Source organism: Labrus mixtus, chromosome 15, assembly GCF_963584025.1.
Source record: "Labrus mixtus chromosome 15, fLabMix1.1, whole genome shotgun sequence".
NCBI lineage: Eukaryota > Metazoa > Chordata > Actinopteri > Labriformes > Labridae > Labrus > Labrus mixtus.
Genome location: NC_083626.1, coordinates 22,430,460 through 22,455,324, shown reverse-complemented (window position 1 = coordinate 22,455,324; position 24,865 = coordinate 22,430,460). Strand labels below are relative to the sequence as shown.

The 24,865-nt window shown below is 43.6% G+C and overlaps 1 protein-coding gene across 5 annotated transcripts in view; it reads right to left on the bottom strand.

Annotated features, from left to right (window-relative positions):
* Nucleotides 1-24,865, bottom strand: part of camta1a (calmodulin binding transcription activator 1a) — a 297,294-nt gene that overhangs the window by 112,680 nt on the left and 159,749 nt on the right. For all 5 annotated transcript variants that reach the window (XM_061057679.1, XM_061057675.1, XM_061057676.1 and 2 more), the window contains one exon: nucleotides 17,602-17,737. In XM_061057679.1, the coding sequence (XP_060913662.1) occupies nucleotides 17,602-17,737 (136 nt within the window). The remainder of the gene's footprint in view (nucleotides 1-17,601; nucleotides 17,738-24,865) is intronic.

Below are 24,865 nucleotides of genomic sequence, written 5' to 3'. Positions count from 1 at the left end.
CTGACAGGACAGGTTTTTGTAATTTACCAATAATTACCCTGAGTCTCTGATACAATAAAAAAGTCACTGGTCTCTGCTTAGAAAAACCAATCAGGGTGTGTTGCTTCTGCTCCCTGCGTCATGGTCTGCTTGTCTGGTGTGAGTAATGTCCCTATAATGGCTGTGTTAGAATGAATTACATATTACAGAAAGAACAGGGGAAAAAGGAACACATGTCACAAAATAACAGGAAGTTTTGTCTTTCTTGAGCAGGTGTATAAACCTTTTAAACACAACAAAAACAGTAATTATCTGAGAGGTGAACGCATGTTAGGGAAATCATGTAAAGACGCGCTGTTCCACATGATGTATTGCACGAGTCAAAGCAGCAGTATATCTGTTCTTTAATAGATATGTTAAACAACAGTGGGAGCCAGTAATCTACAATAACAGATCATAAAGTTGTAGCTTCTGTAGCAAAAAGACGGATGCTATTCGAACTCATAATTAAAAGGAATCTGCTGCTGCTCTGGTATCCTGTAATGAAACACATTTCCTGTGATTAGTGGTGGGATAGTATCACACTATTATGATGTTACAGTCTGGTCGGGCAGACAGACAACTCTGTCCCAGTAACACCAGATCTGTCCCGGCCCCTGTGATGATTTCTTCAATTAAGCCTTCCTGGCAGAGCAGGCCGAATGCTTAACTAGGCAGAATTGGAGCTGCCACTAGCTAGAGGTAGCAATGGGCTCCACTTCAACAGCTCATTCATCAGCCCCAGTGCTACCACTGGGCCACCTGTTCTGACACCACGCAGGGATGGAGTCATTTGCATTCTGCTCCGGCCCTCCTCTTTCCCTCGCTGCACTTTCTCCCCTCCTTCTCGTTCTTTTCTTTCTCTGCCTTTTACAACTTTTAAGTTCCTCAGTGGCAGCTCTGGCAGATAATTGAATACCAAGGTTTGATTTAGTTTGAAATCAATTTGGGAAGGGGCTTTTCATTCATTATGCTCCTTGGCTTTGGTGCTACGTCTAAAATCCCTCAAACTTTGGCAGGGGCTCGAACATCGTCAATTCAAAGTGAAATTAAGCAGTGCTGAGTTGGATTGACAGGAGAGGAAGACAGGATGGGACAGGGGGAGTCTTTTGTCTAAGGAAAGGGTGGAGTCTTCTCCTCTCCTCTCTCCTTTCCTCCCCTCTCCTGGGGAGTCTCTCCTCTGTGCACTTTGTCACCACCAGGTGCTGCTGTGAAATAAGGAGAGAGGCGTCGACAGGAGGCAGCCATGCACATAGCTTGACATTTTAGCCAGCTCCCTGCAGACACATTTGGCAAGTGTGTGGGTGGATGTGTGTTTGCCCTTATGTGTTACAATTTGCTTCCGTGAGCCTGCATGCATGTGCGTGTGTATTTGCAAGCTTGTTTCTTTGCTTTCAGTTCAGATACACGAGTCTTTTCTTGCACATGTCTTTGCTTGCATTCATTTAAATTAACACACTTGCATCGTGCAACTCTTCCTCTCTGATTGGGTTGCCTGCTACTTTGCGACAGCGCCAACATGACAGCGTCCATCCTGACACATTGACCGCAGTCAGCTGTAAATCAATGTAATGCATTAAACAATATGCTGCACTACTTAGTGGAACATTATACTGTGGTGTATTTGAAAACAACTCAGTGCTATTGTGAAGAAATATGGAAGTGCTTGGGCGCAGCACATTTACTAAGCAGGGTGCAAGAGGACTCTTTAACACAGACTTGAGGGTTGAATACCAGCTTTCGATAACGGGAAAGGATAACATTGTCAAGTGAACAACAGCGAGAGCGCCCTAACTGAGAGGGATGCACAAATGGACACTTGGCATCACAGCTGCTGTTGGGGACATCAGCAGCAGAGATCACTGCAGGTTTTCTCCACTTTAAAAGCAATTTCTTCCTTCTGAGACAAACCCCTCCTCATTCACCAACCTCGCTTATCTTCTTGTGTGCTAGACTCAATTGTCATCCAACTGAGTTGAGGCTCTGTTAGACTGTTAAAGCCCCCCGGATATGGTAATCTGTGGGCCGCTCTGACCTTGGGAGAGTGTGTTTGCAGGGTGTCAGACCCCCTAATTCATCAGAGACAGGCCATTAGCTAGCCATCCAGCCACACAAACACACATTGGAAGAGGAAGAAGGAAAGTTCTCTGGGAAACAGCAGCAGCTCCCGTTCTTGAGATATCATTAGTTACTGCCTTTCAAAACTGCTGAATTGGGACACTTACCTGACTTGCCCCATTTTTGCACCAAGAGAGCCAAGATGTTGATGAATGGTTGTGAGAAACTGTCACAACCAGAACACGGAGAGAATAGGGTTAAGGACATGTCCCACCAAACTCTTCAACATACGGGACAAATGTAGGAACACAGATGTAAACTCCAAGGTTTAACATTTATATTTCTCACTTTGAACTTTTCGTTTTATAAAAGGAACATGGAAGATGGAAGATGCTTGGACACCAAGGATTTCATTGTATCCAAGCAGAGTTAGTGTCTCTCTTTGCAGGATTAGAGAATGAAGGACAGGATATGTAAATTGAGTATTTTCAAAGTATTTCAAAGATGGTGAAAGGCTCCCACGTGAGGTCACTGGTTGTGAACAGCCTCATATATCTAGATGCCAAGTGAGATGGAACAGTAATTACTCCTGTGCATCTCTGTGCGGAGACATAGCCTCTATCTTGTAAGCAGCCATGATTGACAGCCTCAATAAGCGCCTCGCGCCGCGCCCCCTGCCCTCTGCCTACACACCCCTGTGAAGACTTGGTCAAACCCATCGTCTGGTTGCCCAGGACGGGGCACGGGTGACACTCCCCCCTCTGATAATCCTGCCCATCACATCCATCATGCCACCCTGCTCGCCCCACGAGAGGGCACAACCGAGGGAATCTAATCAGGCAGTCTAATTGAGGAGCAGGGCTAGCCAATACCCGGGCAGGGAGGCTGGCTCTGCCTGGGCAGGCTCAGGGGACGTCAATAACACTCAGCGGGTGTCGATTCATCAGGCCTCCTTAATGTCATTAGCCCTGAGAGGCTCGCTTCACCCTCTCTCCTTTCTTCCATCTATCCGTCTCGTTCTCTCGTGCCTCAAACTTTCTCTCCCTCACTATTCTGTTGCCTCTTCTCCTCCTTGTGTCTCTAAATCTATCCATCTCTCACTCTCATTACCCTCTCCCTCACTAATCTTTCCACAGGCAATAATATGTTCACCTTGCATAACAAGTTGAGGACTCGCCTAGAGAGTGTTATATCTATGTTTGCGAAATTAGCATGTGTACACTCTCACATCCAACACCCACCTCTTTTTCAGTCCTCCTCCTACCTCCCCAATCTCCAGCCCTCCCTCCTGCATCTTTTTGCCCCAATATGTTCCTCCTCTTGCTCTCCAACAACATGTGGCGTGTATTCCAGCTGTTTATTAAACAATGCCAGAGCTTCATAGGAGCAGGTGATGCAGTCAATTACTCCACAATTACCTGGGTAATTATGCAAAGGAGGAGAGAGAAGAGCAGTATAGCAGAAGGATGAAGAGGACCTTGGCAGAGGTGGATCGGCTACGTTGGCAGTCGTTGGGGGGCCCCAGAATGGCAAGCGATTGAGTCTTTGACGGTGACAGTGCCAGAGAGGGTGCAGCTATAAAGGACGATGTGCCCCCTCATCTGCCAAAAACATGCACTCACAAACACATACACAACCACTAGCAGGGCCTCAAACACTCAGCTTCTCTCCCTGAATGCTGACATCTTGATGCATGTGTGCAAGCTTCTAGTTTTGGAAAATATATAGGTTTCTGCGTTTTTCACTCTGCAACTCCTGGGACAATTAGGTGTCTTATACCTGAGAGGCAACAAAGAAAGAAAAGGGGAGACAGGAGAAGATAAGGAACATTATCTTCAGAATCCCAGAATGATACTGATTAAAAAAAGCTGTTTATTTATTTTCCTTATTTCCTTTGAATTTCTGTTTAGACTTTCAAAATGGCACATTTGGAAATATGTTCATTTTCTATCTCTCAAACCCCATTCACAACCACTAACAACCACAGCCGCTCTGCAATCATCCATGTGGACTGTTTTATACATTGACAACCACGCTCATGTCAGGCAGGCCCTGACAAGCATGTCTTTGGATAAATTGAACCACACAGTGGCTATTCTGAAACAAAAAGTGTCAGATGGGAGAAGAGGGCTCGGTGTATTGCCTGCCATGGGAGCTTTATGCACTTGGATTGAAAATATTTCCACTGGCAGGGTGAATAGTAAATTGCTTAGTGTCAGCTCATCACTTAAGGAGGATTGTTGGTGGATATAATACTTCCCAGTGCTTCTCCAAATAGTCTCAAGCCAGCCAACCCCTCTTAACTCTCTCCAAGCGTGCTGACGTGCTGCTGCGGCTGAGTCCTGTCTCCGGACACTAAGCTTGCAGTTATGACTCTCCAAACTCGTCACTTTGGCTTTCTGTGTTGCAGATTAATTTATAAATCCCCCCCCCCCACCCCTCTCCCCATCAAGAGGGAGGTTAACTGACCAGTAAAAGTGGACATGACCACATTTTACTGAAGCACAGATGAAGGGAAAATATGGCAGAAAATAACTGGTTTAACAGCAGATGAAATGGTGAAAAATCTGTGATCCTGACAAAAAGCCCAGCCTTTCTCCCCTGATTTACTGTTTTAAAAAGCAAACACATTCGTCCTTGGCAGAGTTATGTTCTTTCGGTTGTAACCTGTCTGTCTGCGTCTTGTAAAATGTGCAGAATTAGGTGGTCATATGACCACTCTGTGTTAGTGAAGATGGGCATGAGGGAATTACCTCACAGCTCCGTATCTCAAATCTGTGGGATTAAGCTCCATTAAACATGGAGCGCCAGCGAGCTTTATCTCGGGATTTCACTCTGAGACAGAGCGGAGCGCATAAGGAGGAGGGAGTCGGGAGGGAGAAAAAGCGATGAAACGTCCTTCACCTTTATCGACCAAATTATATATATATAAAAAAAAAGGAGGGATGAGAAAAATTGCTTGCCTGTTCTACAGTACAATGGTGGAGAGGAGAGGAGAGCTTGGCCATCTTACACTTGTGTGCTTGGCATGCTTAAACATCCAGACAGCCACTCCAACACTGGCCTCTAACTCTGTAACTGCTCCTGGCACACACACACACACACACACACACACACACACACACACACACATTCTGAAAAAAAAAAAAGACACAAAAAAGGCCTTTTCCCCTCGGCACACTGGTCACTTAATGAGAAATGACCACTGCTGAGCCTTCGCCCTCTGCACTGCAGAACACTCTTTTTACACATACAAGCAACTAAATGTGCAAAATCAAACAATCGTTGTGGTTCTAAGTGAAAAATTGGTTCTTTAAATTGACTCTTAAGTGCTTTATTTTAGAATTCACTTTGTGTCTGTCAATGAATGAACACAAGGGTATCCTTACATTTCTTTGCCACAAGAAAACTATGAATGGAGTGCACAGTGCGATGCTCATACTTCACCGTTACTGCTAATACCACACATACTTTTACAATTATTACTGGCATTGTAGCCATAAATCTGTTTTGTTTGTTGTCGTTTTAGTTGTCGTTGTGTCTCTGTTTGATTATCTCTTTCGATCTCTCATACTGCAAACACAATACAATTGCAGCAGATGGCTCTTCAACATGGGTCTGGTTCTGCTCGAGGTGTCTTCCTGTTAAAAGGCAGTTTTTCTTTTCCACTGCTACTTTGCTAAAATGTTGTGAAGTGTTGTGCTCATGATGGATTCCATTTGTTTCTTTGTAAATGACACAACAAAGAGAATGGTCATCTCCTGCTATCTTTGTAAAGTGTTTTGAGATAACATCTATGAATTGGCACTAGAAAAATAAAGATTGATTGATTGATACTTCAGAGAGCTTTCTGCAAATATCTCCAGTCACAGAATTTGAGTTTACTTTCAAAGTTGAGGTGAGTTGAAGTTTTTAAACAAAATAATAAGGTTGCAGATACAGTCAATGGAAAAGATAGGAGTTTTTTACGGAGGGGAAAAGAGCCTTAAAGGTATAATATCAGACATTTGAACATTAATATAGCAGACATCAAATTTAACCTAACTAGGTTTATCAGTGAGTAATGGCATCCTAAAAAAGAATGAGTCAAACTCCCTCTGGGCTTGTTGTTCTCAGCTTTGTCTTCATAAAGGACGGGACGCCGCTTCCTTCAGTTTGTTTATGTTTCACTCAGAAGTGGGTGAAGAGAGACAGACCCTCCCACTCAGGGACACTCAGATGTGTAGAGGCATAATGGTGGAGTTTCGTCGCAAGAGTGCAATTCAAGGAGAACCGACAGACTTTCCAAACCGACTGTAAGACTTTTTTTTTTTTTGGTATAAAATGCTTCAAAGACAGAAGAAGAAGAATCAACTTGAGGCTGCATATCTGAAGATATGGAGATCAGTTGTAGAAACAGCTGCACTGAGTCGGCACATTAAGAAGGAAGAAGTGTGTGTGCTGAGAGGGTGCGGGGGGAGGGGGGGGGGGGGGGGGTGCTGAAGGGGCAACTTTGTTTTGGTTGAATGAAGAGACTGGTGCTCAAGTTCGACATCTAGACATCTGAAATTTGCATATTGTACCTTTAAGTGTCAATTTCAACTTACAGTATTATTTACAATTAAGTATTTTAGACAAAGACTAGATACACAAACAAGGCATGCCTAAACAAAACAAGCAGACATGAGTTGAAGTGAAAAAATAGCTTTATAAAAAGCTACAATAACTTCAAACTATATAAACAAACATAGCACTATCTGTCCGTCGCTGGATGAGCCCAAGACTTTCCTTACGTTTCTTTGCAAAGGTTCACCATGAGTGAATTGCACATCACTCCATTTGAGTGATCAATAAGTCATACTTCCACATTAGCACATTATCGGTACTTATATTTCCGTTTTCATCAAGAAAACTGCCCCCGCTCCTCACCCAAGACATTAACTGTACAGTCAGAGAAAGAAGAAAGAAGAGAGCATGCTGGGAGTCAGGGTGGTCCAGTGATGAACACCTCCTGTGTCCTCCCTTCATCCTCTCTCTCTCTCTCTCTCGCTCTCTCACTTCTCTCCCTCCTCTGGGCTGTTATTGATCTGATCTCCACCTCTCTCAACTGGAGCCATGATTCATGTTGTTCGGAGCGGCCCTCACTCACGGCACAGAGACACAGCTCAGTCATGCCCTCGCCTATCTATCTGTCCATCTGTCTCTGCCTGCTCCCCCTCTCTCTGCCCGCCGGCCGTGCAACCTGCTGTCCACACAAGACTTTAGTGGCACTTCATGCACCTGTAGGTGACTACTAATATCATGATATCGCATTTGTTTCAATATTATTTGCTCTAAACTTTTGTATAAAAAGTATGTGTTTTCACCAAAGGCCTTCTTGTAAATATTGATTTAAAAACAAAAATCAAAAAGAGTTAACTTTCAGAGTTTAGGGAGGCTGTCCAGAAGGTTACAGCACAGAAAAGGAAAGCTATTCCTTTTTCAAGGAATGTTTCTGGCAGAATTTAAAAGGACAAAGAGACAAATAAGCATTATATTTTTACACGGAATACACAAGCAAATATACCAGTGTACTGTACATATACGGTATAATACTGTATATATACTGTATAGAAGGCAAAGAAAATAATCTGACAATATACCGCCCAAAATAGGTTATCATGAACCTCAAGATACAATTAGAGATGGATAACATGTATATTTTTTAACTTTGAACTCAATACTGGCAAAAAGATTATTACTTATTTAGTGTGATTAAAAGAAAAAAATATATATTTGAATGAAATAAATGTCTGGATATTGTTCTTAAAAAAATAATCAAAATATGTATTTCAGGTGAACTTAACATCTACAATAAATAATGAAAATGATGAAATGTGACCGTCCAGATGTTCTTGCTTTCTATTCATGTAATGCCTGATGAAATTTGCAAAAGAACCATATACAGGCAAACATGAGCTGAGAGTGAATTTGCAGACGTTAATCACAATTCAATATTTGCATCAAAGTCTAAATGACTGCCTTTGAAAAAACTGCCTCTCCCTTTTTCCTACAAGAGGATCAAAAGATAGTTTCCATCAATTGTTTGTGTGTTTCTGCTATTAGATAATATTTCCCTGTTCATTCAGGCTTCATCTCTCAAAGTGTGTCAGTCCATTCCATGCAGAGCGTGAAGAGAGAGAGAAAGAGAGAAAGAGAGAGAGAGAGATGTGTGTAGGCCTTGCAGCAGCAGGAGCACATAAAAGCCCGGCTTCAGCCAAGGCCCCTGCTCCAATGTGTAGAAATTAATTGAGTGAAAAAAATCTGCTGTTTAAGGTTGAAGTGGGTTATGGGAGGCAGTGTAACAATTGTTTTCTGTTTGCCAGCGGCTATATATCGTTCATTCTGGCTTTCTCTCTCCTCTCTGCTCAACACTCGCCTCTCCCTCGCTCCCCACCCGCCCCACCCTCCCCTCCTCCTCCTCCCTTACCATCCATCCACCTTCTAAGCCTCTCCTGCTCCCTCCTCTTCTTTTCATCAGTCTTTTATTTTCCACAGTCTTTTTTGATTCATTTTTATCTCCCCCATTTTCATCCATCACACAGGGGATTTTTGTGTCTTTTAATGCAATTTTCAGGCTCAATTGATGAAATTATTTTTCACTATATATGCCTATGTGTACATTGAGTGGGAAAATTCACTCACATGTGCGGCATACATACATATAATAGGTTGAATTTCTCCCCCCTGAGATTCTGTCTCTGAAACTACACAAATGTGCATAATTTTGTGTGTGTTTGCGGGTACGTGTGCGTGTCGGTGCATCCGTCTACATGCATGCATCATTATTTAGTGACAGTGACATTAGCAGGGGGACTGGTGTCGACACACAATGCAGAACAAGCTTAGCACCCCCTTGGGCTTAAACAAATGACTCATTCTCTCTCAACACTGAAATGTGCAGTTGAAATCTGCAAATGTCTGAAGCTGCCTTTCATTTCAGCACTATATGAAGAAAAAAAATACATATAAAAACACAGCGACAACTGCGGATAAACAAAACAAAAAAGAAACAGCGTTGAAAATCAACAGAAATTGCAGAAAAAGCGAGGAACAAAGATGCATGAGGCGCACAGGACACAGACAACAAACATCTATTCAGATTACTGTGAAAAGAACAAGAGACACTGATGTATCAGGTAGGAATGGGGGGGGAAAAAAAGATGGATGCAGAAAGCAATACAAATACTGGAAGAATCTATAGGAAGGAGAGGAATGACGGGACACGCAAAGTTATCTCGAACAAAACTTGCAGGGAAATTAATGAGGAGACTTCTATCTGGATTGCTCTGTTGCCCAAAGCAGAAGGGTTAAACCTGTTTCCTGTGTTAAACTCCTCTTTAGCACCCTTTCATGTAAAATATCAAACCTTTCAATATCACTCTGAGGAAAGCACAGTTGCTCGCCCTGTATAATTCTATACAAACACTTAACCATTCTCTTTGAACTTTGTAGCTCCTCTCATTATACCTCCTTTGAAGAGTGAATGCCGGAGCAATGCTACATTTTGATTTTGAAGTTATTAAATGTAACACAGCAGCAAATTACATCTAAACCTCTGTGTTGCTGGTTAATAATACATGGCCGCATGTGCAGTAGCCGGCGGAATAAATAGCCAAGAAAAAAAAAAGAAAAAAGGAGGATAAAGGTAGCCGATGTGGAGGGCGCTTGAGTATAACAAATTCATCTTTCTGCAAACGTCAATACACAAATATTTTTGCAGATGAGGCAGAAAAGCTGCAGTGGGATTGTGGGGCCAGCTGTACTGCCTTTCTGAGTTGAAAAAAAAAAAAAAAAAAAGGTCGCTGGATGATTCCCCCTCAAAGCCTCCGTCCCTCTGTGTGTAAAAGTATCCTAAACACCGGTGCTGTGCTCCCTATCTGAAGGATGTTAAAGGAACCAAGTGTTCCGGAGCCAGCAGGGAAAAGAAGAGATGCTTCCAACGAGGCTTTACAGCATCTCAACAAAACTGCTCCTCTTGAAATAGGGGTCTGCCTTTTGCTCCGGGTGTGGTCTCATATTAACAGAGACCACTGGAGTAAGCTGCTTTTTCAAAGGCAACAAGCAGATGGAGGTAAGAAAGTGAACAAGATAAAGACAGAAGGGGAGGGAGGGAAAAGTGTGGATTCATTAATATCCTGAAGACATATCCAAGGCATTTCTACCTATCTATATCATGCATTTTACAGGTTTCTTAGGAAAAGAAAACTGCTCTTTGATTCTGCTCAATACTAACACCTCGCATGACCCTTTGGTCCTGGACTAGACAGAAAATCCCACGAACTGTGCGAACCAGCCAAAAGCTGGTTTTAGATCATTAAACAGAGATTTTTGCAAAGAACTTGCACCCTGACATAAGGGAGGTGAGAGTCAGACCGATGCAGAAACGACTTGTTCTCCTTTGAACTCCTACCTTTAAATTCAACTGAACCAACTGAATAGAGGTCTAGACCAGAGTAGGCCTTTCAGCACAAAATACAGCGCACTGTATCACTTGGTGCCAGGGTTTTCTGAGCAGAATTAATCTCTGAAGAGTATTCATGCATGGATCTGAGAAACTGTAGAATGCAGAAGCCTTGGTAAAAGTTAACTCATTAACATAAAGCTCTGGCCCTGTGTTGCCCAGGGATCTTGAGTTTTGTTCACAAGACTAAACAAAAGAAGAATTCCCACCAAGAGCACACTATACAGTCATACACAGCCTTCTCACAGCCTGCAGTGCTCTGTTTTCTTCACCCTTTCTACAAACCTCTTGCCCCTACTTTGAATATCTGGTGCGGCTTCTGCTCTACTACTCCCATGGAGGTTACACAAATCAAACACTGGTAAAATCACTTGATTGGGTGCACAAACACTGATAATTAGGATAATGAGTGACATTTAAAAGACTGTGAAGTGTACCTCTTCATATTTTAGATCTAATGCTGAATGTCCCCGAAGAATGTAAACAGTTATATTACTTCAAGTCATCTTTAATCCCTTATTTTTACTGTGCTCTGTATTCCCTTGGATTGGTTTTTACCACAGGAGCATGAAGAAGGATTGTGTAGCTGCTGAAAAGTTCTCACATTTTCACTGGAACCCCGGAGCTAGGTGGGAAAGCTGCAGTGGGGATCCTCCTTAAAAGCAGTCTTTAAATAGAAGTCAAACTAGAAAGTTTAACAAGAAATTAAAATACTTCTCAGGTCATGTTCTTGAGGATATCTTCAGGTTCTCCTTAGCAATAAAAAAGGAAAACCCCCTGTGGAGGCACTTCAGCTTGATAACACTTCAACATGTGGCAACATGTGGTAAATTAAATTATGGAAATCTGTCAATTATGTGCAGCTTTTTAATATACATCCGCTCCCTACATCAACCTTTTCAAAATGAGTCCCTCAAATCCAGCTGCTGGATTGGGATGGTGATAGCAGGGTCAGCATTAAAAGGCCGACGGAGGGGCTTAACTACTGCTGAGTGAATCACCAATTGTAAGAAGTAAAGAGAGGATAACTATTTACTGCTGCTAAGGAAAACCATGGTTAAACTGGACACTCTAAGTGATGTGGGTAAGGCATTCGTGTGGGGAGGCTTTGGTTCAGTTGCTAATAATAACACAACAACTCCAGTTAAGCTGTTATTCTAGGCTTAGGATCACTGCTTTAATCTACTATACGAGATCAAAAATGATATCACAAATTAGCTTCAATGAATATGTGGCCCAATCACCTTCCTCCTGTGCATGGCAACATCTTAAGCAGAATTGTGTCATTTCTAATGAAGGACTTTTTTTTTCTCTCTCCAAATTTAAGTCTACTGTGTGTTAGCATGAATAAAATAGAAGACTTGTAGTAACCAAAGCATGCAGCCATTCACTGACAAAAACTCCTGTATGTGCAAGCAGAAGGTTAGGAGTCATAACCAAGGCAACTGTTCTTTAAAATATCACACACAGATTGGTTTTAACTCCTCCACACGCTCAGGTAATTCAGAAAGGAAGATCTAGCCGTGCAAGCTCCAAGGCAAGGAAAAAAATATTGAATAACAAAGCAGGCTCCAGGAGAAGAGAGAAGACAATGGAAAGAGAAATCGATTTTCTGTCTTTACAGAGCAGGCAGCTGACTGTTGTCTAAGAGACAGAATATAAGTTTGAATGAAAATGGGAAATACAAACTTTTGTTGCTTTTGGGCATTGTCTGTATCAGTAATCTGATCTTAATTTCACAGTTGGCTTGGAGCAGGGGCAGCAGGGTAAGCATGCACGGTGTCACCTCCTTACAGAAACAGGGGTTTGTTTAGTGCCCTCTCACATCTGGCCGCACAATCTGGTGATATCAGCCGCTGCATCAATAAATCAGTGCTACTTCTGCTACTGAATACACATACAGGCACCCAGAGCAACTCTATTTCACAGATAGGCAGCTAGTTTGATTATAACTTACGGAAGCAACCCGTCTACTCCTGTTGTGGCATGTTAGTTTTTCAAACCATGTTTTCACTTGCAAAAACGTGTAAAAAAAAAAAAGGGAACAGCGCCCAAAGAAAGCCATTAGGTTTCAGCCTGGCTGGGCAAAAATGTTTAATTTGCTGTAAAAGGAAGGATTAGACTAGTAGTAAACGAGGAGTTAAATGTTGAAGGTCATGTGATATTGAAAGCCAATGCAGTGTAGCATCCAGCGTGCATCCGCTAGCATCCACTCCATTACAACATTAGCAACTAATGTTTTGACATTTGTCTTCATTATTATCAATGAACAGAGGCGATTGAGCCACCAGCATGCTCCATTACCTTCCTTCATTGCACAGTTGCACAGTTGAAATCACACATTAGGGTGGATCCAACATGAAATGACAAGTTACGGGAGCTAAGGACGCCCCAGCTGATTATTTAGGAGGTGGAGGGTGAGAGGGCTGGGTGAAGGGATGGCGGGGTGGAGCTGAGGCTTGAATGGGAGTTAGAGAATAGGTTGAGAACTGTATTGGCATTAAAGTGGGAGGGAGCGTGGGGCCGCAGAGCAGCACAGCACACCTTAAGAAGAGAAGCTCATTTCAATCGGTATAATTAGCCCGTGGTAATGAAATAAGTCAGAGGCACTGCCACCTTCACTTAAAAGAAAATCGATCCGCGTTTGAGGGAGTTTATTAAAGCTTAGGAATAATGGGGAGAAGGGAAAGAAGGGGTGGAGAAGCGGAGGAGATGGGGGGGGGGGGGTTGAGCAGACATTAACAGCTAATCAGATAAGAAGTGGTGATAACTTTGGGGTAGAAGCTTGACAAGAAGCATAGCGGTGATCAGATGGAGTTTGTAAACGCAAATGTGTTTAGGGGCTCTGCTATTTCACAGTAAGAAGCCAGGGGATGCTCGAGATATGTGCACACTATGAGACCTACAGCTGAATGAAGATGACATCACAATCAAAACACAGAGGATTCTGATTGATAGCAGGCAACTGGACTTCCTCAGAGTTGCAAGGATCCCCCCCAGGAAGTTTGAACATCACCAGGAGCTGCTGTATAGTGAGATAATCACTGATGGACATCTCTTCTCAGGGTGCCCCAAAAGCATGCCGGTTGCTGGGGGTGCTGCCTGCTCATTTATCCAGCCGTCTGGCCAGCTCACCTGGAGTGATGGGGGAGACGTCAGGAAGGCAGGCTGCTATTTCACGGCCTGTTAAGCGCTAATGCCGCAACATGCCCTGCGCTCCAATTTTAGGGAACAGGGAGCATTACCGCCCAACTCAAGGTTCTGTCCGTCTGGACTGTGGACTTGGAAGGTAGACGAGGGGGGGGGAAGGAGAGGGGGGGGCAGAATGGAGAAAAAGAGGTGAGAGCAGGGCAAGACAATGAAATATCTAGTGGCAGAATTAAAAGACTGGGAGATGAAAGAGAGAAAATGAAACACAACGAGGGAAAGGTAGAGATAGAGAAAGGGAAGGAGAAAAAGCGTAGAGCCTTGGTTTACACGGGCTGCTGAGCCAGCACTGCGGAGCAGACAGGACAGCAGCAGCACACGCTGACATCTACTCCTGCCACGCTAGGCTGCCTCTCGCAGGCCCCAAAGGGCCCCCTCACTCTTGGACTCCCTGCCTCACCCTCCCCGGAGCCACTGAACATCACTAGCCTGAAACCACCCATAACACTTGTCCTCTCTGTGCACTAAACCTGGCCCATGTAATAACTACAGAACCCCTATTAAGCACTGGATAGCTAGGGAATCAGAGCAGCTACAGCACAGCGTGAGTGATGTAAAGAATCCGCTGTAAAACAAGGGAGGTTATGCACAAGTTATGTCAACTCAGTGTTTGAAGCCATGGTATAAATTATGTATTTAAATGGATCTTTCTTTTCTCTTTCTAAATAGAGCAGGATGCAGAAACAGATAGCTCTCCATCCTCTCCTGAGGTCTTGTACTTTCACTCAACAGAAGGCAAAGCTTAAGTCATTTTTATGTGCTTACAGTAAACATCACAGTGCATGATGGGCCGTGGATCCCATCAAAGGCTGGTTACAGCTGTGATGGATCACCTCTCTCCGTCAGTCTTGAGGGGTTGAGGTTGAGGAAGGACATGACTCAGGCTCTTCCAAGGCTGCAAAGTGTGAATGTGAAGGTAAAAAAAAAAACACAACACTGTACACTGAGCACGAGTCTCACGTGTAGTGTTTGAAATGGCGGTTAATGTCCAATTTCTACGAGCTCTCTTGTGGCCTTGAAAACCCAAGTCAGTTTCTCCCTGCGTTCTCGTTCTTCACAAAGCTTCCCTTTATGTCTGGCACTGGGTCTGTAGTTGTTGCTTGTCTGGCACTGGGTCTGTAGTTGTTGCTTGTCTGGCACTGGGTCTGTAGTTGTTGCTTGTCTGGCACTGGGTCTGTAGTTGTTGCTATTAGCTCTGGTCAAGTATACTGATTTTAGCATATACACTAGAAGCCAACAGAGCAAATTCAAAGAGCGTCAGTAAAAGCAATCAAACTTTATGTTAATAACTCTTGAAATTCTATATATATATATTTTTATTTTTAAGATTTATTTTTGGGCTTGTGTGCCTTTATTGGAGAGATAGGACAGTGGATAGAGTTGGAAATCAGGGAGAGAGAGAGTGTGGGAATTGACATGCGGGAAAGGAGCCACAGGTTGGATTTGAACCCGAGCCGCTCGCTTGGAAGACCAAAGCCTCCATCCATGGGACGCGCGCACTAACCACTGCGCCACCAGCGCCCCCTTGAAATTCTATATTTGAATAAAAAAACCTTTATCTTAAGGTGTTGCATACAGCGCACTGCATGCAAATATCAAGACTTGAAGAATCTAAAAATTAGCTACGTCTGTATAAACATTGAATGACTATACAATACAGAAAATCCCCCACAGTTTACAGCATGTGTTGCTCCTACAGTATTTCCTTTCTGCGGATATTCAAACGGAACCGCAACAATGGTGCAGCAATGCATCACGTGTGTGATTTGACGCCCCTAGCACACTTGGAAACATCCTGGCAAGTCAACAGGGCCACACAGAACACACAGCACTGAGTGTAGCGTAGAAATTGAATCTTTGGTGCTGCCCTGGATTCAAGACTCTTTTGTGCTTTTTTGTTGCGTTTTCTCACCTCAACAGCAAATCTCTTCAGCCCTCGCTTGCCAGGAAATGTCTTCTTTTGAAAATGTTATTCTTAAAAAGCTGGGACTGTTGGTCACAGAGGTCTGGGTATTTTTATATCCCGTAACAGTATGTTTCTCCTCGTCCATTGTGACAGATACACGACCACAGAAGAATACTGGACAGGAGAAGTAGCTGTGATTCAGTAGCTGTGCCTGTTCAGAGAGTAGCGCTAAATAAAAACGGCTTCATTTCTGGAACATTGACCAGCATTGATGCTGGAAAATAGGACAGTGGCATACAGTACAGTTCACTGTAGGGGGGCAGTGCTGCTACAGCATGTGAGCTCAACTGGGCCTTGATTATGTTGCAGAAAATGGAAGGAAGAAAGTTTTAGGGAGAAACTTTACTTGACATCTATTTAGATTTTGTATATATGCTTAAGATTAGGTCTTGGGGGAACAGTTAGCTATTGCAATACAAGTGCCAGCCAGGATTCAGAGAAGAGCCAGCTTAGCCAGTTCCTTCCATACAATACAACAATGTCCCAGGCTTCCCCTTGGAGGGATAGTTTGAGTCAGTCATGGTGCCATCTTTATTTATTAATGGAGGAAGGATATCAAAAAAATGTGCAATGGTGGTGCAACCTGGTAAGAGCTGAAGATAGGTCAAAAGGCCATCAACATAGCAGTGTGTGCAGCTTATGAGAGAGCTGTTGGTAAGAGGAAACGCCCCTCAAAAGTTAAAACAGTTTCCCTTTCTTGCTGCTTTAACATTAAATACAGGGCTTTCAAATTGACCAGGGAGAAAACTGCATTTTAATATACTCCTGTATTGCTGTAACATACACATTCTGGACAGTTTCCACCTGGATACACTGCATTTGCATGTGAATTTTAAGTGCAAATGTGCATCACTTAAACTTGCATTGCACAAAGTTGTGAATCCCGACAATGCATTGTCTTTTTATTTGTTAATTTTAACTTTATCAGTGAAAGTAAGCTGACTTAACCTTCTGAAAAGCCAGGGCTGTCAGAAACTGAAATAAAATATGTAACAGTCTAAAACGATGGATGCATGTAGTCCCAACAGGTTATCAGGCCTCTGCAGGACCCGAGATGACACTGAGCTGGCTGGGCGAAGGAAGAGGCCATTTTCTTGGAGTGACAAATATCTGCAGGAGTACAAACAGAGTGCAGAGCCCCTGTTGGGAGAATGCCTGAGCTTTGTCTTTGTCACACTGTGTGACACAGACTCACAGCAACACTCCCTGAGGTGTGTGGCTATGTGTACATGTGCACACACACAAAAGAGTGGCGAAAATCTCCCACCTTCACATCTCCACCTGTACTCTGTCTTAACTCCTGTGTGAAAGAGAGCTGAACCCAAACCTGGGCACATCTGAAAACAATGGAAGTGAACAAGTCTGGGGCTAGCCCTAGCCTGGTATCATTTGTTTTGGAGCTGTTGATAAATAAGCCATGGTGCCAACACTATTTTCCCAACACCTTAGGTCAAGCAAGATTGAGCCTGGGTTAACCAAGGATAGATAGAACCGGGCCTTTTATGGCACCAGCTGGCATGGGGATCGACTTGGAGAGGGGTAAGGGAACGCTAGCTTCTCAGCACTGCTGTGAGCCAGCAAGATTAATGTAGGCTCTCTGGAGCAAAGGCAACATCCAGCGCCTTAATAAGGTACAAACAATCGGTTCCACTCCACTGGCTTCCAAGGGAAAACTATTGTTGTGCCGCATTGTTTCTCGGTAAGTCTCCTTGGAGACACAGGGCCGTCTGTAGCATGTGACTGTCTCCATTACAGCCAGGGGAGAGCTCACTGTGTTCGTCTGTGTCAGGGTGAAGGCTGGCTCTCACCCCACCTTCAACCCGCCTTTTTCTCTTGTCCACTCCCTCTGAATCCAAAGCATCGCACTCACCTCAACTCCCTGTACTTTCAGCTTCATGTGATCCTCCCGCGTGGTCTTCCCGTCTTTCCTCTTCTTCCAGCAGTAGCCATCTTTTCTGTACTTCACCTTCTTCCTGTTGTACAATATCATCGACCCATTCTGTGGCCTGGATCCACAGAAAGGACAAAGGACAGACAGAGGGAAAAAAACGAGTTAAAATGAGAAAATGTATTTTTTTTGGCACTGTTGCATCACAGCTAGGGGACTTATTTTAAAGATGTACAAAGAGGCCCGACACGGCGGGAAATGCACCAGCGACTAACATTACAAGACTTCTTACGGGTGTTTTCACCATTGCTATGCAGAGTTTGACAATGAACAAAGCACCCTTCAGCATACATTTCCTACGGCGAGAAGTGTGTGCAGCTAATTGACACTCCTCACAGAGTAAATTACATGAAGGCCAGAGTGTGAGGCAAGCAGAATGGTGGTTAGAGGAGGGGGGGGGGGGGGTGTTCCTTTCTTATCTCTCATTCATCCAACTTAAATGAGTTGTGGTGTTGGAGGTCCCTTGGGGGGAGAATAAGATTGTCCCTCACTCTCCATTCATAATTCATTCTCACTCCACCAGACCACAGCCTGTGGACTCATAATGATATAATGTAACTATTTGATGATAATCTGCCTTTCCACTTCGATATGTAATAGAGGCATTCAGTGTTAAGCATTAACAGAAAGTGTGCCATCAAAAATGTATGACTTACTCCACAATAGGATGGTGCTTGAACATAGTTTTTGTTTGTATGTGCGTGTATTGTTGAGTGGCCTTGAATCCTTATGCCGAAATGTGCATCAGTTTCACACTTCTTTTTTTTTCCAGTGCACCAACAGACAAACACACTAAATTCACACAGCTGTGATGGTTTGGAGCCCTCCCAAATGAAAACGGGTTCTCATCAGTGTTTGAAGCATCACAGTGAAAGTGTGGGAAAGCCGCCTGGCCAAGCTGCTGGGGAGACGGTGAAACATTCAGCCGGTGAGCCTTGTTAGCCTTGTGCTCAGCGCTCACATACGCATACACAAATTCATGAACACACAAAAAAAAAAAAAAAAAAAACAGGAACACTCTCATCAAAGCAAAGAACAAAAGCCGAGTTGATTTGTGTCTTCTGTGAGGAAAAAAAATAAAAAGAAACAATTGTTTTGCACTGTTTAGTTGTTTATTGTAATTTTTTTTAACAAGGTTTATTTATAACGCTGCATGCATCATTTTGCAGCGGCTGCCTTTGGGGGCCAGGCCGCGTGTTTATCTTGGTATCACTCATCAATCATTTTCCCAGCCTGGGATCTCAAGGGCCAGTGTAGAGGGAGGAGAAAGGATGGAGATGGGGTCCCTGCAGTCCCCCCTCTGTGGCCCCTGACAGCACCTTCTAATGAGAGACGCCACTCACACACTAGCGTACAAACTCCTTCCTGATCTCCCTTCCTCCCTTTCCTCCTCCTTTCCTCTCTCTTCTTGCCGTCAGTCAACTCGAGCTGTGCATCAGGGGATACTTTGTCTCCTCCCTCTCTCTACGATTCGGATTTTGCCTTTTCTTCTCTCCCTCTTGTTTCATCTGTTTCACGATCTCTCACCTCTATTCTCCCACACCGCCCTCTCTCCTGCTGTCTTCTCCTCACTCTCTGAATACTCAGCATACTTTGCAGAAAACAACTATTTAAGAGACATTTTTATTGGTCAGTTCGAAAAAGTGAAACTGCTACAAGAAGTATAAATTGTGTTCTAGTTTACAGCAACTGTAATGTCACCAATTGATGAGGCGTGATCATAAATGACACTCACGTTCTAACAACTTTGCAGATTGCTGCAATCTCAACGTGTACTTATACACATTTGCATCCCGAATGTCACCTGAAGGACGCTCATTTGACACGCCTACATCAGCACTGGGTTTCAATCAAACGGGCGCCGAAATGCCCCTCTCTAACTGTGTGATCCTATTATTTGTTTCGATATCATTTCGGGTTTTGTCCTTCAAAAGATACAAGGAGTGCGTGCTTCTTAAAATGTAGCTCTGCTTGAGACAAAAAGATGGGCGCCGATGAGATAAGGCAGAAAATCAAATGACACGGGGCTATCTGATCTCCTCCGGAGCACTGGAAATTGGGGTGAGGCGTCGGTGTCAGAGGCTCCACGGCGTATTTATCGGCTCGGCGCAAAAACTTATTCGCTCAGCTATTTTTGAGAGACTGTTAGGTAGATGCTATTTTCAATTCAAGGCGCTTTGGGCTTGGAGGAGAGAGCAGAGGCACCCTGGAGTAGGTCTGAGGCCTGTATAAAATGCATGCTTTGGCAACATAATGTGTCTCCTCTCCCTCCTGCTGTCTCCCTCTCCTTCCCCTCTCTCCAACTCATTTCTTCCACTGTATACTTAGGCGCTCCAATTAATCTTATCAGAATTATACATATTTATACATGAGGGGGAAAAGCTAACTGCTCTGTTATCAAAGAAGCGTGACAGGAGGCCCTCTGTCTCTGACGCCTAAATGTGGCAGATTAAAATGGAAATACAGGCTTCTTCTGACAAAGTGCACACACGCTCCACAGCTGCTTTCTCTCCTCTTTGGAGTTTGCTGCGATAATAAGCTTTACCCTCAGGGTGGTTGTTAGGCCATGTCCAGTCCTTTAGGAATCATTCATTTACTCAGGTAATGGCATTCGCTCAATCAGATTTGTTCATTTGTGAAAAGTCAGGAGAGGGTGGGGGGTTTATGAGGCTGGTGACGTGTTCAGCAAGGCAACAAAGCAAGAGCAGGGAAGGCCTGGAGCGCACACAGGCAAAATATCGCTCACAGGCTCAGCTTGACTGTCTAAGGGCTCATGAGCACTAAGAAAGGAAGAAAGCCAAGAAAGAGGCGGCTAAAATAGACAGAGAAAGAGAGAGATAAATCTGTTTGAGTGTGAGAGTTATTCCTGTTCCAGCAGAGATCAGTGGGGAGAAACCACCAAACTGGTGAATCATCACGAAAGCCGAAAATCTGAAAAACATCAGAGGATTTCTGGAGTCTTCTGATTTTAATAACCACACATTTTTGCAGAACACAAACAGGTTTATTCTGTTAGTGCATACATGTTTTTAGCAACTCCAAGCCATTCATTGAATTGAAAAACAAAAAGTGCACGACTCTTGAATGTGTATTGCACAAAAAATACGCGATTACTCAATTACCTGACCCAAAGTACTCAACTGTTTCAAGTGTACTCAGGAGTAAGACAAGAGTATAACGCTATAATTGTTTTTTAAGCCTTTTTTTACAGTAACATTTCAGTGCTGCAGGATGTTTTCTTGTAAAAGAGTTAAAAGGAATGAAATATTTCCGTCTTGGTGGACCGGTGTAGCAGTAATAGCTGGGCTCTAGCCTCTCTCTCCCCCTTCCACACTCTGTCCAATTCCCCACGATGCCCTGGGTTTGATTAATACCATACATGCTGTTTTTCTCCCCAGCAAGCTCAGTGCAGCCAGGAGGAGAGGCGAGGAGTAGAGAAGAGAGGAGGAAGGAGGATAGAAGAAAAGAAGAAAGGAGGAGAGAGAAAAGGAGGGAAGGATGGAGGAGAGCAGCGGAGAGAGGAGAAGAGAGGGAAGGAGAGTTGGGCCTGAGAGGCTTTGAAGATCGGAGGGCGAGCTGGTTGGGGCCTGAAGTGGCTCAGGAGGGAGGCAACACCTGCTGTTCTCAATTACCCATCAGAGCCTTCAGCCATCACAGCCTTTACCCCACTGTGTCAACAACCACACTCACACCTACTACTCCTCCAAACATATCTACACACTCACAAACACACATCTCCTTCCGGTGTCACACACACCAACCCCATTAAGTATAAATATGAGGCACAAATATGCCCCTGAGCATGTGTGTTTGTGTGCACACACATGCACCAAGTTTCTGGTCACCCTGTTGCTCCATCTCGGGACAACATTAATAGCAAGAAGAGTGACAGAACATCAATAATACACTGATGCTGGTCATTACGGCTTCTGTCAATCACAGATAAAACATAGGTCACGCGTGTTAAAACACATGTGGACGTGCAAACACACACACATATCTGGAGGTGTTGGGGCGGCGAGCAGAGGTGTTTCCACGTGTAATGTAATTATACTTCACGCAACGGCGCTCTATTAGATAGCACATCATGTTTGAGCAGGATGTGTGAGCGGAAAAGGTGCTGGCGTGGCGTGGCGTGGCGTCGGGTGCTCCTATCTGGACGCATCACGTGCAATTGATGACTCGCAGATAAGCTGCTCCCTTCAGCCCCTGCCAAAGAATGCATCAGGAAGTGGGCCGTTCGCTGAAACTACTTTAAATGTAAATCTGCCACGGCCTCAGGATTGAGATTCATTGTCTGCGCTGCTCTGAAGCCCTCCAACTCCCCCGCTAGTGTTCGTATGTCGAGACGCCGCCGGGTTGCGTAGCTCTTAGACTGCCAATGAGGTCTCACCGCCTGGTCACTGTCATGCCCACAGTTCCTACTACTTTAGTCCTAAGCGGCTTCAACTCTCAGCCCCGAATGCTTAATTAGATATGCTAATTAAGGGAGTAAGGGGCACCGTGGCGGGTCAGTCAGCTGGAACAAGTTACGCAGCATCTTTAATCTCCTCCCGTTATAGTTTGTGTCATTGTAACGTGTTAATCTCTTTTTTTCTGCAAAGCTTTGCAATTTATGTTGTATGTTCTGATACCGTTTTGCCTTCTCGATACTAATTCTGAGTGCTCAGATACTTGATTGATACAATGCTTTACACAGATACTTGACACTGACACTGGATACCCACCTTGACACTGATATTGGAGGTTGATACCGAAGCTTGTTACTAATATTTGATACCGATATTAGAGTCCAATATAGATACTGGTATTGGTCTACTTTTATAACTAATGAAACAAATCTAGTCCTATTTTTAAAGCATTAAGGATAACTATGAGAAAAAAACAGTCACAGTAAAGTCCAGTTATTTCAAAATATGATACCGTATCTCAAATGCTGTCCAGATGGTGCACAATGTTTGTTCACCCAGTATGCTACGCTAAATACAACTGTAATGATGAGGGGCTAGCTGCGGCCCTGGAGTCGTAATTCAGGATAGGGAGACATATCGTATGCCTCCCCTCGTTCTCTCTATCTCTACTTCCAGTGTCTCCCACAGAACTCCAGCCCCGGCCTGCTGCCCTCCAGCACAAAACAGATGTTCCCCCCGCACTTATCTCAATGAAAAAATCACAGACAATTTACAAAGAATATAAATTACGCTCGTAGCTGCACATCAATGTCTCTGTCCCTATAAGACCTTGTAAAGAGGATAAGGGTGAATTGGTGTGGGAGGGTGGGTTTGGATTGTTGGAAGAGAACATAAGGCGGATAGAAGCAGCAGGGGTGGAGGGGCGGCGGTGCTGTTGCTCTTATCTGGTCCGCAGCAGCCCGACAGAATGAGAGAGAGGCTGGTGACTGCCGGTGATGCAGCGCTGATAGCAGCTAAGCCGGTTTCATGCACATTTCAGGGAGACTGCCATCACTGCTCAGACTCAAAACTCTCGGCTCCTGCCAGTGGATGAGGTTGGGACATTATTTACAAATAGCCATGTCGTACACTGGTAACTCCATTCACTGTGTCAACACATGCACGCATAGCAGCGAGGGCTAATGTGCAGCTTTGATGTACAGCTTAGGTGACATGGAATTTGAATTTCAGTGCTTGTAAGGTTTTGGCTGTGGAGACATTTCTCATTCACTTGAAATGCACACTCTCGCTGAGTGTGCGTGCGTGCGTGCGTCCGTGTGTGTGTATATTTAATGTGTTTAACTGGGTTGAAATGTTGATGACTTTTAACTGCTTCCTCAAAGGGCTTCCTCATCATATTTGCTATTTTCAGCCTTTAGTCAGTATGCATATGCTCACTTGGAAATAGCGACTACAGAGACGATGATTCATACCTCACATCCTCTCCACTAATCTTCACAAATCATCCGTGGTGTGTCTCATGACGTTGTAAATAAAAGCACCATCAGAACGAAGCTTTTTTTTAACAGCCCGGCTCCTGCTGACAACTACATGCTGAGTGCGCCGTGCATCTGTAGACTTAAGTCCTGGAACATCGCCTTATTATGACAATTTGTAAAGAGGACGCTTTTGTACTTTCAATAATGCATGTGCAGCGGGGGAATTGCAAACAGCCTTATTTTATGTCATAGGGTAGAGTTGCTGTTTTAGCAGCTTGCATTCTCCAGTGGTAAGGAAATACTAATGCAATTAAATCTGAGTCGAACTAGACTTCAGCGAGAAAAGGTCAGCTTTTCATTATTAGTAACAACAACCTTGCTTTCTATTAAAACGAGAAGCATGAGGATCCAGCCACCGAGTTAATGATGTGGCCTTGCACTTCCAAGACATATATTCAGAGCAGAGGATCTCTCTTACAGGTTTCCTATTAAAGCTTCATTCAATACCATGAACTTGTTACTTTGGCAGTACTTAAATAAAAGTGTAAATTAGGTTACAAAAAGCATGATAGAGCAAAAGAGGACGAAAGCCTAGTTCATATAAAACACAAACTTTAAAACATCCAGCCTGTCCATAGTTTTAAGTACTGACCCCAAAGGCCTCTAAGCCCCTAAATGAAGTAGTGAAATTACTTTTGTGGTGGCCCAAATATGAACCTAGTTAAAAACAAAACAAAAAAGGTAAATCAACAAATGTATTACAGCTAGGGCTTACTGTAGGGCTGATTATTTCACAACAAACCTGTTAATTTTTTTTGTGTAAATGTACAACAAAACTCAAAAAGACTTTTACAATTTCTGAAAGCCCATTGTGACTTCTTCAAATTGCTTCTTAGGTCCAACCAACAGTCCCACATCATCACCAACATCAAAACAAACTCCATTTAATTTCAGAAATGACGAATAAAAACAGCAAATTCAACAAGCTGGAACAAGCAAATGTTTGACAATTCTTCTCGAAAACAATCTGAAAGGATTCTTAAAATGAATTTTCTTTCAATTGAGTCATCAATTTGAACATTTACTTTCTCTACCTCGAAAAAAACAAACCTTCCTTAAAAGTGACATTTCAATCGACTAAAGCTCCAGTTCTTTGTAAACTTTTCGTTCAAATGTTCCTAATCAGTTTCATTTCTATTTCCACCCCAAAGTGAAGTGAGTGAAACAGCTGGAGTATCAGCTTTCTCTAATGCTAAGTGATAGAGTGAGAATATTTGGGGCAGCCTACAACGTGTG